Genomic DNA, 26,122 nt, shown 5'->3' with positions numbered 1-26,122 from the left:
CAGGGAAAGTCGTCGCGGAGTGGGGGCGCCACATCGCATTTTTAGGGTGCCAACCCTCGCTGTAAGGCAGTGCACAGATAGGTGCAGCTATTGAGGGCTAGCAATCTATCCTGTGCACTTTTAGTAATCACGGTGTGGTTTTAAGTGATTTAATAAAGTATTTAAGTTTTATAGGGACAGTCTATGTGCATGTATGTTGTACATTGTACCCTAGCACAGTGATGAAGGTCCCATATTTTAGGACTGAAACGTCTGTGCTCTGTTCACGCCCTGAAGACTGAAATAAAATCACATCTTATCTTCATCTACTTGAGTGCCAAGTTTTTACTCACCAACTTCTTCTCACATGTCCTTGATGCTCCATAACGCCTCCTCCTCGGGGGCAGACATTGCATTAAAAATTCTCCTCTTGTCTACTCTGGTCTTCCCAGAAATTGAACTTGATAGCTTAACATCCATAGAAAGCAGCTCTACCAATGTGTCCCTGCCGAGCCTAAAGGCCGCTTTACATGCAACGACATCGCTAAAGAGATGTCGTTGGAGTCACGGAATTCGTGACGCACATCCGACCTCGTTAGCGTTGTCATTGTGTGTGAAACACAGGAGCGACCGTTAACGAGTGATAATACTCACCATATCATTGACATGGTGTTCTATTCCCAAATATCGCTGCTGTTGCAGTTCGATGTTGTTCGTCGTTCCTGCGGCAGCACACATCGCTATGTGTGACACCGCAGGAACGAGGAACCACATCGTACCTGCGGCCGCACGCAATGAGGAAGGAAGGAGGTGGGTGGGATGTTCGTCCCGCTCATCTCCGCCCCCTCCGCTTCTATTGGTCGCCCGCTTAGTGACGTTGCAGTGACGCCGAATGAATCGCCCCCTTAGAAAGGAGGCGGTTCGCTGGTCACAGCGACGTCACTAGGCAGGTAAGTAGTGTGACGGGTCCGAGCGATGTTGTGCGCCACGGGCAGCGATTTACCCGTGACGTACAACCGATGGGGGCGGGAACGCACGCTAGCGATATTGGTAATGATATCACAGCGTGTAAAGCGGCCTTTAGAGACATAATAGCATTTTGTTATCCTGACCTGTAGTGAAGGCAGGGAACCCAGAAGCAGATTATTCTGCTACATAGAGATACATCGCCTCAGTTCTACTACATCTCAGTGAGACAGTCAGCTATAACCAAGCAAAGACCAATGTAGCATCTCTGACCATCTCAACTCTGATACCTCTGAGAGAGGCAGTCAGATCTAGCATAGTAGAAACAGATGTAGCATCTTTGACCATCTCTGCTCTGCTGCATCTAACTGCCTCAGCTCTTCTACATCTGAGTGAGGTAGTCAGATGTACAGATGTAACAGAGATGGTCTGAGATGTAGTGTCTCAGACCGTCTCTGCTCTGCTACATCTTACCATCTCTGCTGTGCTACTCTTGACTTTTTCAGCTCTGCTACATCTGAGTGAGATGATCAAATGTAGCAGAGCAGAGACAGATATAGCATCTCTGACCATGTCAGTCCTACAACATCTGTCTGAGATGGTCAGATGTAGCAAAGCAGAAACAGATGTATGTTTTCTGACCGTCTCTGCTCTGCTACATCTGACTGTCTCTGCTTTGCTATATCAGATCATCTCATCTCTTCTACATCAAAGTGAGACAGTCAGATGTAGCAGAGCAGAGTCAGATATAGGTAATGGTAATATTATGTTGAGTTAATACAAAGTAATGTAATATGGTTACTATATGGCGGTATTATGCTGCTCTATATAATGCCATCTTGTTACTATATGTCTGTATTATGCTATGCCTATACAATGGAATCTCATTACTATATTGCAGTGTTATGCTGGGTCTATACAATGCAAACTCGTTACTATATGGTGGTTACTGTATGGTAGTAAAGAGTATTTCAGGAAATGAACGTTGAGATATTGTAGTAGGCCACAACCTGGAAAGTGCAGGTTCCACTCGCAGCACAGAGTATTTCAGGGGTATGATAATCTTTTGGCTGGTCACAGACTGAGAGGTACACAATGGAAGGAGAATTGTCTTCCAGCAGCCGAGAGGATTTCAGGAAATTAATGTTAAGATATTGTAGTAGGTCACAAGCTGGAAAGTGCAAGTTACAACAGCAGTACAGAGCATTTCAGGGGTTTGATAATCTTGTGGCTGGTCACAGATTGAGCATTACACAGTCAAAGCAGAATTGTCTTCCAGCAGTACAAAGTATTTCAGCAAATGAATGTCGAGATATTGCAGTAGGTTGCAATCTGGAAAGTCCAGGTTTCACCCACAGCACAGAGCATTTCAGGAGTATGATAATCTTGTGGCTGGTCACAGACTCTCTCTCTTTTTAGTGCTCTCCTATCATTAACAGGCTCTGGTGATGTCACTGGACGTATTTTGTATACTTGAAGCTGCAAAGATACAATATTTTTGAAATCATAACGACCAACTTCTCTTGCTATGGCTGATAGGGTCACCCGGAAGGTTTCAGTCACTTTGGAATGGCACACCATTTTTGAAAGTGTTCTCTAATTTTGATCTGAGCTCTTTTACATTTACAGTATCTCATTTACATTTTTATTTTTCGTTTTAGAATAATTGAATTTATGAAATAGGCTTAAAAAACTGTGAATTTCCTCATGTTACGATATAATCACATAGGACTACACAATGACCTTAACATTTAGTAAACTGTGTGTTGTTCTCTAATTTTGAACTCCAGTGTAGACATTTAAATGGCACCAAGAAGCAGGATAGAAAATTTGGACATGGAGTTCCTCCTAATTACGTTCTTAGGACTACTAACTAGGACAGTGCAGATGTCAGGAATTCAGCTGTGAGGCAATTGATAGTGACAGCTGATATCTCAGGACACAAATAGCATCCACAGATGTTTACTCAGGAAGACAGGGATGTAAGGTCCCAGCTCACAACTCAAGATATGGCGCATTTATTGCACTCTGTATCTCCATAGAACTGACAGTTTGGCACTTTTATGACTTGTCTTGTGAATTTACTAGCCAGAATAAGTCATATAGGAAATAACATGTTCACATTTTCTGTATTTCTGTTGGAAAGAATGAAGATTGTTCTCCCTTCCTTGTGGATTTTGGCAGGTGCTTTGTGTAACCAGTATGAAGATTCCCATTCCATGTCTAATATCTGAACGATTAACAACAGAACGCGTTCCATTCAATTAAAATGTCCTTTATTTATCCATACATTCAGATGTTACTCTGTCATGACAGTGGATTGGTTGTGCACATTTTGCATTATGGCCATGGTAATGCTCGGTTTTACCTGTGACACTAGCAACCAAACATGCCTGTGTAGACGATATTGGCTTAAGGCCCTGTCACACACAGAGATAAATCTGTGGCAGATCTGTGGTTGCAGTGAAATTGTGGACAATCAGTGCCAGGTTTGTGGCTGTGTACAAATGGAACAATATGTCCATGATTTCACTGCAACCACAGATCTGCCAAAGATTTATCTCTGCGTGTGACGGGGCCTTTAGTCATTGGATTGTAGCAAAAGTCAAAGGATATGGAAAAAAAAAACCATATAGGTGTGAACAAGACCTAATATGTAAGAATGACAAACCTCTAAAATGGGCCTTATAATTTTCAGATTAGAATACTTATACAACTTTGACAACCAATTCCGAAATCCAGAGGAAAAAGAAGCAAACTGTGGAAAGAATAGGTGCAAATAGGGTCTTACCCGGTATAAAGGTGTGGGGTGCATGTTGGAGAAATACTCACCTTATCAGGTTGTGTCAGTCACAACCCCTTGGCAAGCATGGAAGTAGCGTGCAAGGCAGCAGTCCTGCAGCGGTGAGATGATTTCGAGGTAAAAGAAAGCGGGTTAAATCCCGCCCCAAAACCACAGGAATACAAGGACCTGTGGAAATAAAAGGGATTCACCTATACTCCTCGTATTCCTGTGGTTTTGGCGCGGTATTTAACCCGCTTTCTTTTACCTCGAAATCATCACAACTTTGACAACAGAACAGCTCCACTTTGGACAACTTTGGGAGTGGTTAAATATTTCTACACTGAAATATATTAATTTTTGCTTGCATTTTAGTAATAGGGTTTAATTGGTTTGGCTTTTCAGCTTCTATGTACCACAATACATCGCAAGCTGCAGAATGCTGTTCACTAGCACAAATGTCAGACTAGTTGTCTGATGACTCGGTCTCCAGCTCCTGTCTCCCTTCTGCTGGATGTTCTGCTAAGCTGATTTATGATCAAGTTAAACTTTTTATCTAAGGCTGATTCTTCTTTAATTAATTAAAATTGCTTAAATTATTGTAAGTTTTTATTAAATAAAGGCTGGTACAGAGTTATACTTTTTGTGATAAAGTTTTTTTTCAAAGTACCGTATTTAAATACGTATTTAAATAAATATATATTATACAGTTAGGTCCAGAAATATTTGGACAGTGACACAATTTTCGCGAGTTGGGCTCTGCATGCCACCACATTGGATTTGAAATGAAACCTCTACAACAGAATTCAAGTGCAGATTGTAACGTTTAATTTGAAGGTTTGAACAAAAATATCTGATAGAAATTGTAGGAATTGGACACATTTCTTTACAAACACTCCACATTTTAGGAGGTCAAAAGTAATTGGACAAATAAACCAAACCCTAACAAAATATTTTTATTTTCAATATTTTGTTGCGAATCCTTTGGAGGCAATCACTGCCTTAAGTCTGGATCCCATGGACATCACCAAACGCTGGGTTTCCTCCTTCTTAATGCTTTGCCAGGCTTTTACAGCCGCAGCCTTCAGGTCTTGCTTGTTTGTGGGTCTTTCCGTCTTAAGTCTGGATTTGAGCAAGTGAAATGCATGCTCAATTGGGTTAAGATCTGGTGATTGACTTGACCATTGCAGAATGTTCCACTTTTTTGCACTCATGAACTCCTGGGTAGCTTTGGCTGTATGCTTGGGGTCATTGTCCATCTGTACTATGAAGCGCCGACCGATCAACTTTGCGGCATTTGGCTGAATCTGGGCTGAAAGTATATCCCGGTACACTTCAGAATTCATCCAGCTACTCTTGTCTGCTGTTATGTCATCAATAAACACAAGTGACCCAGTGCCATTGAAAGCCATGCATGCCCATGCCATCACGTTGCCTCCACCATGTTTTACAGAGGATGTGGTGTGCTTGGATCATGTGCCGTTCCCTTTCTTCTCCAAACTTTTTTCTTCCCATCATTCTGGTACAGGTTGATCTTTGTCTCATCTGTCCATAGAATACTTTTCCAGAACTGAGCTGGCTTCATGAGGTGTTTTTCAGCAAATTTAACTCTGGCCTGTCTATTTTTGGAATTGATGAATGGTTTGCATCTAGATGTGAACCCTTTGTATTTACTTTCATGGAGTCTTCTCTTTACTGTTGACTTAGAGACAGATACACCTACTTCACTGAGAGTGTTCTGGACTTCAGTTGATGTTGTGAACGGGTTCTTCCTCACCAAAGAAAGTATGCGGCGATCATCCACCACTGTTGTCATCCGTGGACGCCCAGGCCTTTTTGAGTTCCCAAGCTCACCAGTCAATTCCTTTTTTCTCAGAATGTACCCGACTGTTGATTTTGCTACTCCAAGCATGTCTGCTATCTCTCTGATGGATTATTTCTTTTTTTTCAGCCTCAGGATGTTCTGCTTCACCTCAATTGAGAGTTCCTTAGACCGCATGTTGTCTGGTCACAGCAACAGCTTCCAAATGCAAAACCACACACCTGTAATCAACCCCAGACCTTTTAACTACTTCATTGATTACAGGTTAACGAGGGAGACGCCTTCAGAGTTAATTGCAGCCCTTAGAGTCCCTTGTCCAATTACTTTTGGTCCCCTGAAAAAGAGGAGGCTATGCATTACAGAGCTATGATTCCTAAACCCTTTCTCCGATTTGGATGTGAAAACTCTCATATTGCAGCTGGGAGTGTGCACTTTCAGCCCATATTATATATATAATTGTATTTCTGAACATGTTTTTGTAAACAGCTAAAGTAACAAAACATGTGTCACTGTCCAAATATTTCTGGACCTAACTGTATATATATATATATATATATATATATATATATATATATATATATATATATATATATACATATGTGTGTTTTCATGTGATTTATGTTTTAAATTGTTTCTGTCCTCTGCTGAGAAATGTTGTGCAATATACAAAGTTATAAGATTTTGTTTTCTAATGCAGATAATATACTTTTTTTATTCTTTACACTGATTGATACCAATGGATCATATTCGCCAACCTCGAATAACTTATCCATTTACAAACTGTAACAATCTGTTTATATGTGAACCTTAGCTGATAAATATCCGTGTTTGAACACCTTTTTGTTTTAATATAAATAATTCTAAAATTTTGTACAAGTTAATTTCTTACTATTTCTTTATAGAGTCTGGAGCTCTATTTTGCTGATACAAAGAGCCAAATCTTTTGCAAAGACATGCAGTGAAATGCTGCCACCACTACTGCATAATGTTAATGAGCAGAATGATATATAGGTTTGCTTTAAAAAATTCAGTTAAACGTCTAGTTTATTCATGGATAATTCCTGATTTTTGTATGCATGAGTCCAGTGCGCGGTCTGAATCACTGCACACTCGACCCATATGCATACAGTGACTTAGACCGCCCACTGGACTCGTATGCATACAGTGACTGAGATCGCCCACTGGATTCGTATGCATACAGTGACTGAGACTACCCACCGGACTCGTATGCATACAGTGACTGAGACCACCCACTGGACTCGTATGCATACAGTGACTGAGACCACCCACTGGACTCGTATGCATACAGTGACTGAGACCGCCCACTGGACTCGTATGCATACAGTGACACCACTTACTGGACTCATCTGCATACAGTGACTGAGACCGCCCACTGGATTTCTATGCATACAGTGACTGAGACCGCCCACTGGACTTGTATGCAGACAGTAACTGAGACCGCTAACTGAGACCTCCCACTGGACTCGTATGTATACAGTGATTGAGTCCTCCCACTGGACTCGTATGCATACACTGATTGAGACCTCCCACTGGACCCATATGCATACAGTGACTGAGGCCACCCAGTGGACTCATATGCATACAGTGACTGAGACCGCCCACTGGACTCATATGCATACAGTGACTGAGACCGCCCACTGGACTCGTATGCATACAGTGACTGAGAACTCCCACTGGACTCGTATGCATACAGTGACTGAGAACGCCCTCTGGACATGTATGCATACAGTGACTGAGACCGCACTCATGCATACAAACAACAGGGATTTCAAAGAATAAAGTGTAAGTTTTACTGACTTAATATCAATCTGATTAGGTCTTCCTGCTCTATAACATCCTACCTGCAGATCAGAAACCATATTCAACATGACAGATTCCCCTTAAGTGATCCACTTAGTGCTAATTCTGATGCTTCAGTGGTCTCCTCTACTTCCTGCTCCATCTGGACAGACATGTGACTGTAGCAACCAATGACTGGCCAGAGTAGTGACCAAAATGTCACCACTGTGGCCAGTGATTTTCTGCCCCGGTCACATGTCTGTCCGTATAACACAGGGACTAAGGGAACCTAACAAGAAGTGGTGAAAATGGAGTTTTGGAGAATTAATAAGTACTAAATATTTAATTTTTTCACTTCTGATCATTTTTCAAGTTGCTGTACAACCCTTTAAAGGGGTATTCCCACAGTATACATTTAGGACATTTATTTATGGATATGCAGTAAATGTGTGATAGATGCAAATCCCTCTGGAAAGAAAGTAAGAAAACCTTATCTGCTGTTTTCCTGACCCCTAATGAACTGAACAAAGAGAGCAGTGTGGCTATCACTCCATTGGGGTTTTTTTTCCTGGATGTGTTGGCCACATGGTTTCCAAACTGAATATTTCCTTTTGAAGGAGTGTTCCAACCTACGCAAGTTATATCCTATCCACTACCAAAATGTTGCACTTGTGTCCCCCTGTTTCTCTTTTGGCTGCAAACTAACACCCTGGAGATGTTGAGTGGAGTGGCAGGTTGTGCTTGTGTCTCGCTGGTCCTTTCAAGTCTACAACACTGAAGATATGAGAAGAAAGCTGAGCTCTGCACTCGGCTATATTCAGGGGCATAACAATCGCGGTTACAGTGAGTATGCCGACCACAGCACCTGTTTCAACTGGATGTGTATCCGAAGGCACGTATCCAGTTGAAATACATTGCAGCACAGAGACCTGTCGAGTCCTTGTGCTGAGATGTGCCAGCCGCCATTTAGCCCCTTCAGCCCCCGGGCACTTTCCGTTTTTGCGTTTTTGTTTTTTTGCTCCTTTTCTTCCGAGAGCCGTAACTTTTTTATTATTCCGTCAATCTTGCCATATGAGGGCTGTTTTTTTGCGGGACGAGTTGTACTTTTAAATAAAACCATAGGTTTTACCATATATTGTACTGGAAAACAGCAAAAAAATTCCAAGTGTGGAAAAACTGCAAAAAAAGTGTGATGGCACAATAGTTTTTGGGATGTTTTATTCACGGTGTTCACTATATGGTAAAACTGATGTATGTATGTGATGCCTCAGGTCGCTGCGAGTTTGTAGACACCAAACATGTATAGGTTTACTTGAATCTAAGGGGTTAAAAAAAATTCACAAGTTTGTCCAATAAAAGTGGCGCACGTTTTGCGCTATTTTCCAAAACAAGTAGCGTTCTCATTTTTCGGGATCTGTGGCTCAGTGACGGCTTATTTTTTGCGTCTCGAGATAACATTTTTAATGGTACAATTTTTGCGCAGATGCTACGTTTTGATCGCCTGTTATTGCATTTTGCGTAAAACATGCGGTGACCAAAAAACGTAATTTTGGCGTTTGGTAAACGGCGTAGTGGCAAAAAAATTCCAATCAGATTAATTGATTTTATATTTTGATAGATCGGGCATTTCTGAACGCGGCGATACCAAATATGTGTATATTTATTTATTTTTTCACCCTTTAATTTTCAATGGGGTGAAAGGGGGGTGATTTGAACTTTTAGGTTTTGTTTTTTTTTTTATTTTATAAAAATTTTTTTTTTTTAATTTTACTAGTTCCCCTAGGGGGCTATAGCGATCAGCAATCTGATCGCTATTATCTATCAGCTATACAGCTGTAAACAGCAGATTCAGTCACTTCCGGTTTCCCTCTGCTCCGTGCCGAGGAAAAACGAAAGTGAAACTTCGTAGCTGCAGGCGTCATCACATGACCCTGTGCTACGATGGCAACCACCGAACGTCAAGTGATCACTCATGTGACTTCCGGTGGGGACGGCGGTAAGTAAAAAACATGGCCGCGCGCATATAGATCTCGCTGCCAGACTTTGGCAGCGAGATTTAAGGGGTTAAATGTTGCGAGTGGAAGCGATTCCACTCGCAACATGCAGACACACGTCAGCTGTTGAAAACAGCTGATATGTGTGCCGACCGCTGCCGCCTGCCCGTGGCAGGGGGCGGGGCTTAACGGGACATGATCCTTGACGGATAGATCAGTCCAAGGTCGTGAAGGGGTTAAAGCTATGAATATTCACTGCTCCCCATACCCATACTCCTGGGCATGGGGAGCAGAGAATATGCCGGCACACAGCAGCTGACTGTGCTGTAAGTGGGCATGCCGTGCATGACAGTGACGTCATGCACTGTGCTGCTTACATGCTGGTCAGTTACCAGCATGCCAGCATCGGAGGAGGACACCAGGGGAGCAGCGGGAAGGTGAGTGTAATCGTTTAGTTTTTTTTACTGTGCAATGCGTTGGGGGACATATACCAGGATGGGGCTATATATGAAGATGGGGACATATATCAGGAGGATGAGGCCATGATGAGGACATATACCAGGATGGAGACATGATTGGGCTATATATACCAGGATGGGGCCATATATACCAGAATGGGGACATGATGGGGACATATATCAGGATAGGCCTATATACCAGGATGCGACCATATACCAGGATGGGGTCATATACCAGCATGTGGCCAGGATGGGATATATACTAGGCTGGGACTATATATCAGGATGAAAATATGATAGGGCCATATATACCAGGATGGGGAAATCATGATGCTATATACCAGGATGGGGACATGATTGGGACATATATCAGGATGGGGATAAATACCAAGATGGGGACATGTTGAGACATATACCAGGATGGGGCCAGGATGGGGCCATCATGAGGCTATATATACCAGGATGGGGACATATATAACATGATGGGGCCATGATGGGGACATACACCAGGATTGGGCCATGATGGGGACATATTTACAAGGATGGGCCATGATGGAGACATAACAGCATGAAGCCATGGTGGGGATATACTGTATATACAAGCATATAGTCATAATGGGGTCATGGAGTCATACACCAGGATGGGGGACATATTTACCAGTAAGTGGCCCAGGATGGGGGGGACATTAGTACAGGACGGGGGGGTCATTACTACACAATTAAAGGGGTGAGCTGCAAGTTGTATGTCTTTAAAGGATTTCAAATGCTACAATGGCCCAAATGGAGGCCCCCCAGATCAAACTTTTCACTGGGGCCCATCATACTCTAGTTACGCCACGGTCTATATTCATTAGCATCACAGACTTTAAAGGAGTGGCAAGACGCATAATTGACCTGTCACTTCATTGCATTTCTTATGGTCATGATCTTGCAGCCGGGGAAGACCAGACGACACAAGTCCCCGATTCTGGTGAGCGGTGGGGCTTTTAGCAGTGGGACCCACTAGGATCTAACAGTTTTCACCTGTTCATTAAATAGGTCATAAAGTACATAGGCTAAAATACACCAAAAAGCTTTCTCTATTTTAAAGTACTTTTTTGTTTTAGTGAAGTTTGCTTACTAATTTAAGCTTAATCAGAATTTCTGTACAGTTCAGTTTAACCTTGCAAAGTGTTAATGATTTTTTTCCGTAGGATAACAGGAGATATTGACATTAAGACATCTAATTACATGAATCTACTCTCTTCAAAGAGTTTTGCTAAGGCTTTATTGATCTGAAAGACTCACAATTCTCTAGTCAGGGATCAGAAATCCTACCAACTCCTACCGATCCTACTAACATTGTCCAGCTTGTCCTACATAAACCTGGAGGAAAAATTAACTGATAAAACCAATCCAAAAGAAAAACACCCCCCTGAGAAACCATGTTTGCAAAAAAGAAAAAAAAAAAAGTTTGTGCTATATCTAATATTAACAGTATTTGTAATACTCCCCAAGATCCCGCACACAGTGAATCTGCTATCAAGCAGGGGCTAGTAAACACGACTTATGGCTTTTCAGCATTTGGATTATGTCTGGGGATTGGGTGTTAGCTCTGTTTGGTAAAATGAGGCAGTTCAATTCCGGTATGAAGGTGAATTTCTCCGGGGGCTTCCAGGGCAAATGTTGGGTGAGCCGCCTCTGTAAACTTGTGTCTAAAGGTGAACAGCAACTGACCCTTCTGGACATTGTAGAAAGACAGTCTCCCCTTCCGGTAGTCTAGAAGAATCCCCACCCGGACTGGAGGCTCCGTTAAATGAACTTCACTCCAAATTTCATTGTGGAGGAATCTATAAGAAAAGCTGAAAAGGCAAAAGTATGTACAGTTATAGATAGTACTGGATAAGCAGTGTCTGATAGGAGGTAAAGTATGTTCTACCCAAGGTGATATCACAAAATAATCATATGAGGACATCCTTCATGGATTTTCCAATGGTCCACCCTGATTGATAGGATCACATAAATACGTCACGTGACTACATGGACATGAATTCATGGGAACCCTTTTAAAATATGAGCAAATAATAGAATATGCCTAGAAATTATTAAAATAATCCATTGGGTGTTCTGCAGATTTTCTATAGCTCTGTGTACTCTGATGTTGTCAAAGAACAACCCAACACTTATTTTCTATAGAGGATGTAGACTCTTGTCAACCAGTTATCTCTGCCCCTCTCTATGGTGGGTGAAATTTGTATACTGCCTGAGACATGCGTGATGCTGCATCGAGCACATATGGTATATTCAACATTTCCTCTTTTACTCTTTGCTAAAAAAAAAAAATCTTTTTTGACTACGTCTATAGAAAAGAATTTTAAAGGGCTAGAAAGATAAATAGGCCCCAACTCTGGGAAGTTTTATAACTTTTTTGAAAAAAAAAAAGTAATGACACCCATCCACCTATAGCTTGTACTGGAATAGATGACAGCAATTTAACCCCTTTAATGCCACCTCAATGTCACGGTCATCTTTGTATTTTTGGAGATTAGTGACGGATTCAGGGTTGGAATCCCTCATTTCCATCTTGTACTCTACATTTAAATGTGATTTCATTTTTTTCAGTGCCTTATGAGTTAATGTCAGTTTAGTTGTTCAGCAGTTCCTAGCTGAGTGTTATAGCTGCAGCTGCTTTATAGCCACATCCCTTCAAGTTTAAGTAATTGGTGTTTCCCAGCAATCCTTGCTGAAGATACAAACTCATTGTTCTCTGGCCGCCTTGGTGGAAAGTCCTGCTGAGGAGTTGTCCTGAACTCGGGCTTTATCCTTTTTCGTTGCTGTTCCGTCTAGTGAACCTCACCTGTCTGTCACTAGCCAGGGCACCTACATGGCTTTTCAGGGTCTCAGGTTCCTGCTCAGCGACAATTGTGAAGACTGTATAGGGACTGACAAGGAGAGTAGGGACAGCTGCAGGTGAGGATAGGAGGTGTCCCATCTACCCCTCTCACTAAGTCCAAGGCCCTTTGTTGTTATTGTGACCCCGGTGTTTCCTTTTTTTGTTAGGTTTTTTGTTGTGCGTCAGACGCCCATAGGTGTGAACGCACGTGCCACGCTCAAGCCTGACAGTCAATAGTGACTGCAGAATTTACACTATTAGACAAAGTGGGAAAGTCCACACTCACAACAATGCCCTGCCTCCAAGCACCATTGGTGGTGGGAATGTCTAAAGGTGAACAGCAACTGCCTGTTCTGGACATTCTAGAAAGACAGACACCCCATCCTGTAGTCTATGGGAATCCCCACCCAGACTGGAGGTTCTGTTAACTGAACTTCACTGTGTTAAATGAACTTCATGTCAGCTGCGGGCTAATGGTGGAAAGGTCCCAGTTTACACCATGTTGTATTCCTAAGGAAGAGCCTATGCGGAGAATAGTGATAAATTGGAGACATAAAATACAAAAGGAGAATTCAGACAACAGAGAACTGCTGTATTATATTGCACCAGTGATTTGACGATCACAGGGTCAAAGTCTCTAATGGGACAAAATAAAAGTTAAAAACGTAAAAAAAAAATAAAAATTAATAAACAAAATAAGTTTAAATTACGCTGAAATCACCCCCTTTATCCACTTGATAAATTAAAAAAAATCTAAAAAATAAAATAATTAACATAATTAAAATCTGTAAAAATTCAAACTATTACATTATTATTACTTTATTACATTAATATTATGTTATTTATATTGCATGGTGAACACAGTAAAATAATAAATAAGAATTGAAAAATTGCTGTTTTTTGGAAACTCACCTCCCTAAAATTATGGGGAACAGATTCTAGGTAATTTATGTATACAGACCAGAATGTACACTATGAACTGTAAAATGATGATAATTATAGTCACAATAACCTATACAAGCTTTCCTCGCTTCACACAGAATAAAATCCTGTGCCATGTTAGATGTGCAATGTATGGGTATCTCCATATCTTGTGCCACAAAGCGGAAGATTACCTTGTGCTAGAACTGGAGCACTGCATACACCATGATGTGCTGTCCTGTGTTGTGGCAGATTCTTCTGGAGAAGGATGAAATGTTGCACCAACGCTATACGAGATGCATTCTGTAACCATCATCTCCCAGTAATGCTGTCCTTTCGCTGGCAGGAGCTCTCCCAGAACTAAAGGAATTCTACAGACGTAAAAAAAAAGAACATAGCTCCTGCCTTAGTAACTAGTCTAAATGTTGGGTCACATCTCACAAAGCCTAAAATATTTTTTTCCTGCAAATGTACTCACCCTGCAAATGTATTTTTTTTGGTATTATATATATATATATATGGGTCAGAGTTAATATATTTTTAAGGATATATTTAGGGGTACTTTGCACACTACGACATCGCAAGCCGATGGTAGCGATGCCGAGCGCGATAGTTCCCGTCGCAGCTGCGATATCTTGTGATAGCTGCCGTAGCGAACATTATCGCTACGGCAGCTTCACATGCACTTACCTGCCCTACGACGTCGCTCTGGCCGGCGAACCGCCTCTTTCCTAAGGGGGCGGGTCGTGCGGCGTCACAGCGACGTCACACGGTAGGCGGCCAATAGAAGAAGGGGGGCAGAGATGAGCAGGACGTAAACATCCTGCCCACCTCCTTCCTTCCTGATTGCAGCCGGGACGCAGGTAAGGCGATGTTCCTCGCTCCTGCCGCTTCACACACAACGATGTGTGCTGCCGCAGGAACGAGGAACAACATCGTAACATCGGTCCTTCCGAAATTATGGAAGTGACCGACGCTACACCGATCATACGATTTCGACGCTTTTGCGCTCGTTAACCCCTTCAGCCCCAAGCCTATTTTGACCCTAAAGACCAGGCCATTTTTTGCAATTCTGACCAGTGTCACTTTATGAGGTTATAACTCTGGAACGCTTCAGCGGATCCCGGTGATTCTGAGATTGTTTTTTCGTGACATATTGGGCTTCATGTTAGTGGTAAATTTAAGCCGATATTTTTTGCGTTTCTTTGTGAAAAAAACGGAAATTTCGCGAACATTTTGAAAATTTTGTAATTTTCAAACTTTGAATTTTTATGCTCTAAAACCAACGAGACATATGACACAAAATAATTAATAAATAACATTTCCCACATGTCTACTTTACTTCAGAACAATTTTGGGAAAAAAAAAAAAATTTAAGGAAGTTATAGGGGTTCAACGTTTATGAGCAATTTCTCATTTTTACAACAAAATTTACAAAGCCACTTTTTTTAGGGACCACATCACATTTGAAGCGATTTTGTAAGGTCTACATGACACAAAACACCCAAAAGTGACACCATTCCAAAAACAGCACCCCTCAGGCTACTCAAAACCACATTAAAGAAGGTTATTAACCCTTCAGGTGCTTCACAGTAACTAAAGCAATGTGGAAGGAAAAAATGAACATTTTACTTTTTGCAACAAAAATGTTAATTTAGCCTCAAATATTGCATATTCACAGGGGTAGCAGGATTAAATGAACCCCCAAAATTTGTTGGGCAATTTCTACTGAACACGCAGATACCTCATATGTGGCAAAAAACCACTGTTTGGGCGCACGGCAGGACTCGGAAGGGAAGGAGCGCCATTTGTCTTTTTTGAACAGAAAATTAGCTGGAATCGTTAGCCGCACCATGTTGCGTTTGGAGAGCCCCTGAGGTGCCGAAACAGTGGAGCTCCCCCACATGTGACCCCATTTTGGAAACTAGACCCCTCATGGAATTTATCTAGATGTTTATTGACCACTTTGAGCCTCTGGGGGCTTCACAAAAGTTAATAGAGTTGAGCTGTGAAAATAAAAAAAAATTTTTTTACCACAAAATTGTTACTTCAACCAGGTAACTTTTTTTTTCACAAGGGTATCAGGAAAAATTGCACCATAAAATGTATTGTGCAATTTCTCCTGAGTACACAGACACCTCATATGTGGTGGAAATAAAATGTTTGGGCGCACAGCAGGGCTCGGAAAGCAAGGAGCGTCATTTGACGTTTCAAACGCAAAATTGTCTGGGATAATTAGCGTATTCCATGCCGTTTGGAGACCCCCTGAGGTGCCGAAACAGTGGAAAACCCCCACATGTGACCCCATTTTGGAAACTAGACCCCCATGGCATAGAAAAAAAAAACAGCGGCAGATGGGGGGGGGGCGGCAGATGGCGCGGCGGCAGATGGGGGGGCAGCGGCATATAAAGGGAGCATCTGTGATTGTGAGACGGCGGCTGGGATAGGGTGGGCGCGGATGGGAGAGGGCGTAGTGGATGCAGGAGCGGCAGAGGATGGGGGGAGGGGGGGATGGGGGGATGGGTGGGAAGGGGAGTGGGAGGTGAGATTGGGGATAGTTACCCTACAGGATGGATCTAGGCAGCTGGATCACAGGAGATGAAGGAGGCAGCAGATCGGGATGGGTGAGAGGTGGGGGAGGGAGCGCAGCACAGATCACGGAGGAGACAGGTGAGCAGAGCACAGATCACGGGGGTGAGAGGTGAGGGAGAGCGGATAGCAGATCACGGGGGTGACAGGTGAGGGAGCACAGATCACGGGGTGACAGGTGAGGGAGCACTGATCACGGGGTGACAGGTGAGGGAGCACAGATCACGGGGTGACAGGTGAGGGAGCACAGATCACGGGGTGACAGGTGAGGGAGCACAGATCACGGGGTGACAGGTGAGGGAGCACAGATCACGGGGTGACAGGTGAGGGAGCACAGATCACGGGGTGGCAGGGGAGGGAGCACAGATCACGGGGTGACAGGGGTGGGAGCACAGATCATGGGGTGACAGGGGAGGGAGCGCACATGACGGGGGTGACAGGCGAGGGAGCGCACATCACGGGGGTGACAGGGGAGGGAGCACAGATCACGGGGTGACAGGTGAGGGAGCACAGATCACGGGGTGACAGGTGAGGGAGCACAGATCACGGGGTGACAGGTGAGGGAGCACAGATCACGGGGTGACAGGTGAGGGAGCACAGATCACGGGGTGACAGGTGAGGGAGCACAGATCACGGGGTGACAGGTGAGGGAGCACAGATCACGGGGTGACAGGTGAGGGAGCACAGATCACGGGGTGACAGGGGAGGGAGCACAGATGACGGGGTGACAGGGGAGGGAGCACACATCACGGGGTGACAGGGGAGGGAGCGCACATCACGGGGGTGACAGGGGAGGGAGCGCACATCACGGTGGTGACAGGGGAGGGAGCGCACAACACGGCGGTGACAGGGGAGGGAGCGCACATGACGGGGGTGACAGGCGAGGGAGCGCACATCACGGGGGTGACAGGGGAGGGAGCACAGATCACGGGGTGACAGGTGAGGGAGCACAGATCACGGGGTGACAGGTGAGGGAGCACAGATCACGGGGTGACAGGTGAGGGAGCACGGATCACGGGGTGACAGGTGAGGGAGCACAGATCACGGGGTGACAGGTGAGGGAGCACAGATCACGGGGTGACAGGTGAGGGAGCACAGATCACGGGGTGACAGGGGAGGGAGCACAGATGACGGGGTGACAGGGGAGGGAGCACACATCACGGGGTGACAGGGGAGGGAGCGCACATCACGGGGGTGACAGGGGAGGGAGCGCACATCACGGTGGTGACAGGGGAGGGAGCGCACAACACGGCGGTGACAGGGGAGGGAGCGCACATCACGGCGATGACAGTGGAGGGAGCGCACATCACGGCGGTGACAGGGGAGGAAGCGCACATCACGGCGGTGACAGGGGAGGGAGCGCACATCACGGGGGTGACAGGGGAGGGAGCGCACATCACGGGGGTGACAGGGGAGGAAACGCACATCATGGGGGTGACGGGGAGGGGGCGAGTAGCCGATCACGGGGGTGAGAGATGGGGGGGAGCGGGCAGCACATCACAGAGGTGAGGGGGAGAGCAGCACATAACGGAGGAGAGGGGGCGCGCAGCATATAACGGAGGGGAGGGGACGGGCAGCACATAACGGAGAGGGGGCGCGCAGCACATAACGGAGGAGAGGGGGCGGTGCCGGGCAGCACAAAACGGAGGAGAGGGGGCGGGGCCGGGCAGCACATAACGGAGAGGGGGCGGGGCCGGACAGCACATAACGGACTAGGAAGCTGGCAGCCGATCTCGAGTGGAGGGGGCTGGCAGCACATGACGGAGGTGAGGGGACGAGCAGCCGATCACGAGGGAAAGGGGCCGGGCAGCAGATCGGGGGGGGGACCGGTGGCACTGTGGCAGATGGAGGGCGACGGCGGCGGATCGGGAGGTGGGGGGGTGAGGGTGCGGGCAGCAGATACGAGGGGTGGGGGTGCGAGCAGCAGATCGGGTGGCAGATCGCGGAGGGCAGCGGCGGATCGGGAGGTGTGGGGGTGAGGGTGCGGGCAGCAGATACGAGGGGTGGGGGTGGGGGTGCGGGTGGCAGATCGCGGAGGGCAGCGGAGGATCGGGAGGTGTGGGGGTGATGGTGCGGGCAGCAGATACGAGGGGTGGGGGTGCGGGTGGCAGATCGCGGAGGGCAGCGGCGGATCGGGAGGCCGGTTTCATACAGTGCAATGGCAGCGCGGCAACTTCCGGGTCCCATGCTCCGGTCTCATAACAGCATGGGACCGGAGCTTGTCGCCCTGCCATTGCACTGTGTACACTCACTGTGCTGGCGTGCTGCAGGGACGATGACGGGGGCGGTCACCGGCAACAGGTCCACTGTGATTGGAGACAGCGGTCACAAGGCCGATCTCTCCAATCAGAGCTACTGGAGCTGGGGGAGGGTGATCCAGTGAGGTCACCCAGCTCCAGCCAATGGCCAGTGCTATAGCTGCACTGGCCAGGGCTGGATTTCAATGTTTCAGTCACTTTAAGTGGCTGGAACATTACAGTGGCTGTGATTGGTTGAGCGGCGTTCGTCAGCCAATCACAGCCTCCATAGGTCCGGGGAGGAGGCACCACCCTTCCTGAGGTCAGGTACAGGTCCCCTCCTCCCCGAATCTGCGGTTTATGCTAACTTTTCGCAGTCACCGGAGGCTCCGGTGCCGCGATTACGCCATGACGGAAAGATCCGTCCTTGGTCGTTAAGGCCCAGGGCACCATGACGGATCTTTCCGTCCATGGTCGTGAAGGGGTTAATCGTAGTAAAAAGGATTCACATACTCCGATGTCGACAGCGACGCCGGATGTGCGTCACTTTCGATTTGACCCCACCGACATCGCACCTGCGATGTCGTAGTGTGCAAAGTACCCCTTAGGGTTAGTGGCGTAAATTGAAGCTCTTTGACCTCAATGGAAACACTCCAACAGGGCCTCCAACTATCAAGGGTCTATAAAGAGGGTGCAAAGTTAATTTTAATCCATAGATCTTGGAATTATAATAATTTCCACAATTGGGTGTATTTAAACAAAATGTTCCTGTGCTGAGATAATCTTATATTTGTGCCCCTGCTGTGTATTGTGTAATGGCAGCGTCGGACCATACAGGGACATGGTCTAATCATACCACAGCTTCTAGGCCTAGTGAAAAAAGTATACAAATATTACAGCACAGGATCACAAATATTTCTTTCTTTGAGGTAAAACATTTTTTTACCTCACAAAAAGAATCAGTTGTGATATTTTTATACTCTCTTTTGTGTCCTCTCTGGCTCAGGAGCTGTGGTATGATCAGACCATGTCCCTGTGCGGTCAGACACGACAATTACACAGCACATAACAGGGGCACATATATAAGATTATCTCAGCACAGGAACTTTTAATTTTTAAGCACATCCAATTGTGGAACTTACTATTGCAAGATCTATTGATTAAAATGAACTTTATTTGTGGAAAAACTGCTTTAAATATTGGTTGTATCATGTGAGCTAAAAAGATCTTATACTGTACCCACTATAGTTATGCCCTTTTTCAGAGGAGTAGCTCTACAAGATGCGGAGATGGTTGTCACACCCAGGTTTGCTGCCTGAGGAAAGTCAAAGGTCCCTGTTTCATAAAGGAGGACACCAGTAACTTACATTGTACACAGGCTTGGACTGGCTCACAGTGGAACTGGTGAATCCCTCGGTGGACCCCGTGTAGAAGTTGCCCCATTGCCACCCACCCCACCATTCTTTATTATCAATACTTGTTACAATACACTTAATTCGCTATATACAGGCAAAGGGAACAGCTCATCATTCATTTAACAAAATACTCAGTTTCTTATTACGTAAATTTGCGAATGGGTCCCCAGAGTCAATGTTACTGGTGGGCACTTGATACCCCAGTCTGACACTGGTGTCACAATTAATCACACTGGGATCCTGAAACTTCAAATGGTGATATTTAAAATGGTAAAGAATGTAGTGCTGCATGGTATAATCAGGCTAAAGCCTGCTTTACACGGTACGATCTATCGTGCAATTTCACGATCGATCGTACCCGCCCCTGTCGTTTGTGCGTCACGGGTAATTAGTTTCCCGTGGCACACAAAGTAGTTGACCCCCGTCACACGCACTTAACTGCTGTGCGACGTCGCGGTGGGCGGCGAACATCCTTTTCCTGAAGTGGGAGGGACGTTCGGCGTCACAGCGACGTCACACAGCGGTCGACCAATAGAAGCGGAGGGGCGGAGATGAGCGGGACGTAAATATCCCGCCCACCTCCTTCCTTCCGCATAGCCGGCGGGAGCCGCGAGACGCAGGTAAGCTGTGTTCATCGTTCCCGGGGTGTGACACGGAGCGGCGTGTCCTACCCCGGGAACGATGAGCAACCGGCGCCATTTTAATTAAACGAGATTATGAAACCGAGGTGGTGGTGTCACACAGCCCGACGTCGCAAGCAATGCCGGATGTGCGTCACAAAAAACCGTGACCCCGACGATCTATCGCACGATAGATCGTCTCGTGTAAAGTACCCTTTAGTCCAAAAACATACGATACATATTGTCAAGGCACTACTATGGTGCTTAGATGATGGGGAAAGAATTGTTGGCCCATGGGCATACCACATTCAAAGTTCCAGATATAAAAGTTGGGGAATTACACCAGGTGCTGAGCACAACTGTGCAAAAACTGTGTTACCTTACATACATATTAACGCTGAATCTATTAATAATTAAAAAACATATTGAAAATAATAATAATAATTTGATGCATTCAGCAATATAAAATGTATAAGTAGATACACACCCAACAATCTCACTCTGCTCAGCAATACTGATCACAGTACCATCTGTGGACAGCTCCATGGCTGCGTGAGCTGTATCTCTTAGTAAGTGAAATCTGGTACCTGCAAACAGAAATGACACAAAGTTTTTTAAAACATTCTTTTTTTTTATGAAGCTGCCTTTTAAGGGAACCTGTCACCACATTTTCCCTATGAAACTAAAAGAATCACCTTCTGCAGCTCCTGAGCTGCATTCTAGGAAGGTGCACCTTGGCCCTGACTCTCGTTTTAGACCCCAAAAATAACTTTATAAAACTTGGCCCTTAGGTATGCTAATTACCTTTGTGGGCCACAGGCTCGGGCTCATTTTCTGCTCCGTTTCCCCCTCCTGCCTCTGATCTCTGGCCTTCTTCCTTGATTGACGGGATGACGCCTCCGTCATCCTCCTCGTCGCATTTTCAAATCTCGCGCCTGTGCAGTTAGGTCTGCTCGCACGGGTGCAGTTCACTCTGCCATAGCTCAGGCACAGCGCCGGTGAGCTAAATGCGCAGGCGCAAGATTATGGGCGGGGTACTAGGATGACGCTGGTGAGGTCATGCACAGCAAACACACACACACCAGCTCTGCTACATCTCACAGCGAGCAGCCATTGAACACAACTACCAGCTGTGAGTGCAGACAATGACTAAGCCGCGATGAGCAATGACTGCAGGCAGACGCTGTCACAGGTTGGGGGGCGCGTCTGACTGCAACCAATCACAGATGATAGGACGGCGGGTGGGTGGGCAAAGCATGGAAGGCTGTGTGTATGCAATGAGCCTAATGCGCAGTACAGGAAGTGAATGTGCGACCCGGAAGCAGTTTGCCACCCTGACACTAAAGCCTGCTTTACACGGTACGATCTATCGTGCAATTTCACGACCGATCATACCCGCCCCTGTCATTTGTGCGTCACGGGCAATTAGTTGCCTGTGGCGCACAAAGTCGTTAACCCCCGTCACACGCACTTACCTGCTGTCACACAGCGGCCGGCCAATAGAAGTGGAGGGGTGGAGATGAGCAGGGCGTAAATAATAATAATAAATAATAATCTTTATTTCTATAGCGCCAACATATTCCGTAGCGCTTTACAATTCAGGAGGATCATATACAAACAAGTAACAGTTATAGAAATACAATATTTAGAGGGGAAAAAAAAATACAACCCTGCTCGTGAGAGCTTACAATCTACAATGAGATGGGGGGAGAGGCAAGGTTCAAGTGCTTATTTACAATGACAATCCAACCATCTCACGGAAATGGGGCTGGATAATGGTTTCCTGGACCAGTGGGCCCGAGCCTTGAGATGCCTTTGGGTGCCATGGAGTTTGATGTGGAGCTATGTTGTGAGAGGTTGTAGAGGGACTATGTGAATCGAATCTGATTAGGGAGTGTGATAGGCCGCCCTAAAAAGATGCGTCTTTAGGGTGCGTCTGAAGCTGAGTAAGTTGTGATTTGTCCTAACTTCTTGGGGTAGAGCGTTCCAGAGGGTTGGTGCAGCTCGGAAGAAGTCTTGGATCCGGGAGTGGGAGGTTCGAATTAGTGTGGATGTTAGTCGAAAGTCGCTTGCAGAGCGTAGAGAACGGGTGGACTGATAGACAGAGAGGAGGGTGGAGAGCATCCCGCCCACCTCCTTCCTTCCGCATAGCCAGCGGGTGCCGCGGGACGGAGGTAAGCTGCTGTTCATCGTTCCCGGGGTGTCACATGGAGCGGCGTGTGCTACCCCGGGAACGATGAGCAACCGGCGCCATTGTAATTAAACGAGATTATGAAACTGAGCAACAAGTACACGACTCACGATTTGTGAGCGATACTGCGTCGCTCGGAGGTGTCACACAGCCCGACGTCGCAAGCGATGCCGGATGTGCGTCACAAAAACCGTGACCCCGACGATCTATCGCACGATAGATCGTCTCGTGTAAAGCTCCCTTAAGCCTCCGTAATTATGAAACGCTCACTTCATTCTTTTTTTCTTTATTTTCTTTATTTTTCCTTTAATTTTCCCAGTGCCGAATCCAGATCATACACCCGGAATCCCAGGTACGGCACCCGGGCATCTTTGAAACAGAGCGGATCCGGACTATAACAGTCCCCAGTCTAACTTAACCCTACTTCTATACCTGGCCCTGTACTACATCTCTTGCCGAACACAGCACGAGGGACCAGTACCTACTATACACAGTATGTACAACATATACACTACCGTTCAAAAGTTTGGTGTCACCCAGACAATTTTGTATTTTCCATGAAAAATCATACTTTTATTTATCAAATGAGTTGTATAATGAATAGAAAATATAGTCCAGACATTGACGAGGTTAGAAATAATGATTTTTACTTGAAATAATAATTTTCTCCTTCACACTTTTCTTTCGTCACAGAATGCTCCTTTGCAGCAATTCCAGCTTTGCAGGCCTTTGGCATTCTAGCTGTTAATTTGATGAGGTAATCTGGAGACATTTCACCCTGTGCTTCCAGGAAGCCCTTCCCACAAGTTGGATTGTCTTGATGGGCACTTTTTGAGTACCATACGGTCAAGCTGCTCCCACAATAGCTCAATAGGGTTGAGATCTGGTGACTGGGCTGGCCACTCCATTCCATTACAGATAGAATACCAGCTGCCGGCTTCTTCCCTAAATAGTTCATGCATAATTTGGAGGTGTGCTTTGGGTCATTGTCCTGTTGTAAGATGAAATTGGCTCCAATCAAGTGTAGGAAATCTTCAGTTTCTTGCCAATTTCTGGCATGGAATATCCTTCATTTCTAAAAACAAGAATAGACTGTCGAGTTTCACATGATAGTTTTCTTTTTCTGGCCATTTTGAGAGTTTAAAGAAATCAACAAATGTAATGCTCTAGATTCTCAACTAGCTCAAAGGAAGGTCAGATTTATAGCTTCTCTAACCAGCAAAACTGTTTTTAGCTGTGCTAGTGTGGCGCCCCTGAGGCTTCAGTCGCCACAGAGGTACTGCATCTCAGCCAGAGGTGTAGTATCTCATTCCCAAGTAAGGAGGAGAACACAAACCGGTATACATAAATCACAGACACTCATTGGCAACACTCTTTCAGACCAGGGTTTTGGTGGCCGCTGGGGGTGGAGTCTAGTTAGTGGGAGCACATTGTAGAAAGTTGGCAAGTTGGAAGGAGCAGTGGAGAAGTGAAGACCTGTGGTCTGGAGCTGCTGCAGCTCGGCCCAGGCACACGACAGAAAGGGCCCTAGAACCCATGGGAAGTGACCATACTCCCATGGCCTCGTTCCACATATGACATATCAGAGTAGAGGGACTTGGTCGCAGAAGTGGAGAACTTCAAAACTCAGCTAGCTAACCGGAGGCTGAGGTTACTTTAAGTGCTGAAGCCAAATCCACACACATCCAGTGAAAAGGTGACCACATAGGGCCAAGGGATAGAGCTTCAAGCCACCCGACAGGGTCCGCTGACACTGGCTCGGGGCTCTGTGTGTGCAGGCGCGGGATAGGTCAGCGCAGGAAGACGACCAGGAAAGGAACACAGAAAGGTGTACCGGGTTGTGCCTCCAAACTATCCGGGATCAGCTGGAGCCCATCACAGCAGGACCTGGCACTCCAAAGGCAGCATTTGTCTGGACGTGCTAACCTGGAACTCTGAACTGTGAGTAAAGAACTTGTCACTTTATCCCTGCGTCGTCCGGTTATTCCCTGTGCATCCGGCCCTGCACCCCGCCATTACAGACTACTACTCCCAACAGCCCTGGGGCCCAGCTCTACCTGTGGAGAGCTATTCCAACTCTGCTGTGTCACCACCAACCCCAGGGGGAACTAAACAGCAGCGGCGGCACCTATCTTGTCGCATACCACAGGTGGCATCACGACATCTCCCCTGTAAATAATCCCCACCATCAACATCAGCCACTTAGTTAAACGACACCGCCGGGGTCACGTAACTGGGCCCTGTCGCCGTGATATCTACCGAGCAGAACAGACCCGGCCCGGCAACGAGTAACCCCCAGGCCCCGATGCGGGCGTGTCACTAACATACTTGTACAAGGGTTTTCAAGGGATTTCTAAACATCCATTAGCCTTCTAACACAGTTAGCAAACACAATGTACCATTAGAACACTGGAGCGGTGGTTGTTGGAAATGGGCCTCTATACACCTATGTAGATATTGCATTAAAAACCAGACGTTTGAAGCTAGAATAGTCATTTACCACATTAAGGTGGTGCCCCTGACCTGGTCAGGCACCACTGAGTACTGCACCCATGCCGGGGGCAGTACAATACAAGTGATCCAGAAGGCTGACCGAGGTGTGACTACACAGGCGCATAGTAATCAGGTCTCACACATCTACCTTTGGGAGGACCCCTGAGAGATTCCAGGAAGGGGCGTGGCCTCCATGTCCACTCAAGTGGTGTGGTAGAGAGCCTGGTTGCTAGGTTGCGTAGGCAAGAACAAGAGAGGAGGAAGTAGTGAGCCAGTTAGTAAGTGCAGCTCAGGGAGAGTAGACGTATGCAGCAGACCCTGGAGTCTGTCACAAGCTGACAGCATACGAGCAGTGACTACCGACGGGGGAGAACGGTCACCTGGTAGTGCCGCCCGAAACCCACCCAAGGCTAGAGAGAGCAAAGGGGTGGCAGAGTAAGGGGACTGCCAGGGACGTACCAGGCCCGCAGGGGTAACAGGTCCCAGTGCAGAGTTAGATTCACCTTTCTTCTGCCAAACCTGCCGGTGGGGGTACTTCAGACCCACACCATACCACCACAGAGTCCGCAGCCACGTAGCAAAGTGAGGGCCCATAGTTCACAGGAGGCAAGCAGCCGGAGTGACCTGGTCCAGGCTACAAGCAAACGGGCCGAAACGAGGGGAGAACAGGCAGCAGCAACTTCCCTGGGTGACCCCCGTAGGGACTTCAAGTCGGGGTCACCACAAAAACACACAGGGCTAAGGAAGGCGAGTTGATAGTCACCCTCATCAGCCAGCCGGAAGGATACCTGGTTCCAACCTGGTTCATCCCAGCTACGCCCGGGTTACTCACCCTGCCACCTAATGTGAGTAAAACCCCTGAAAGACATTCTGCTTGTGTTTGAGTCATCTTGCGCCTTGTGGTTCCACACACTTACACAAGGCCCTGGGGCTTGCCTCACTCTTGGGAGGCCACTACAACTGACTGCACCCACCATCAGCCC

At 46.3% G+C, this 26,122-nt stretch overlaps 1 protein-coding gene across 1 annotated transcript in view; it reads right to left on the bottom strand.

Annotated features, from left to right (window-relative positions):
- Positions 1-5,790: 5,790 nt before the first annotated feature.
- Positions 5,791-26,122, bottom strand: part of CMYA5 (cardiomyopathy associated 5) — a 118,554-nt gene continuing 98,222 nt past the window's right edge. Inside the window, exons 12-14 of the mRNA XM_075325788.1 lie at positions 20,943-21,042; positions 13,789-13,965; positions 5,791-11,642 (exon numbers count right to left, since the gene is read on the bottom strand). Of these exons, the coding sequence (XP_075181903.1) occupies positions 11,390-11,642; positions 13,789-13,965; positions 20,943-21,042 (530 nt within the window). The 3' untranslated portion in view covers positions 5,791-11,389. The remainder of the gene's footprint in view (positions 11,643-13,788; positions 13,966-20,942; positions 21,043-26,122) is intronic.

The sequence above is a fragment of the Anomaloglossus baeobatrachus genome, chromosome 1, assembly GCF_048569485.1.
Source record: "Anomaloglossus baeobatrachus isolate aAnoBae1 chromosome 1, aAnoBae1.hap1, whole genome shotgun sequence".
Classification (NCBI taxonomy): Eukaryota; Metazoa; Chordata; class Amphibia; order Anura; family Aromobatidae; genus Anomaloglossus; species Anomaloglossus baeobatrachus.
The sequence above is the reverse complement of the archived record's forward strand: the minus strand, read 5'-3'. Positions and strand labels throughout refer to the sequence as shown.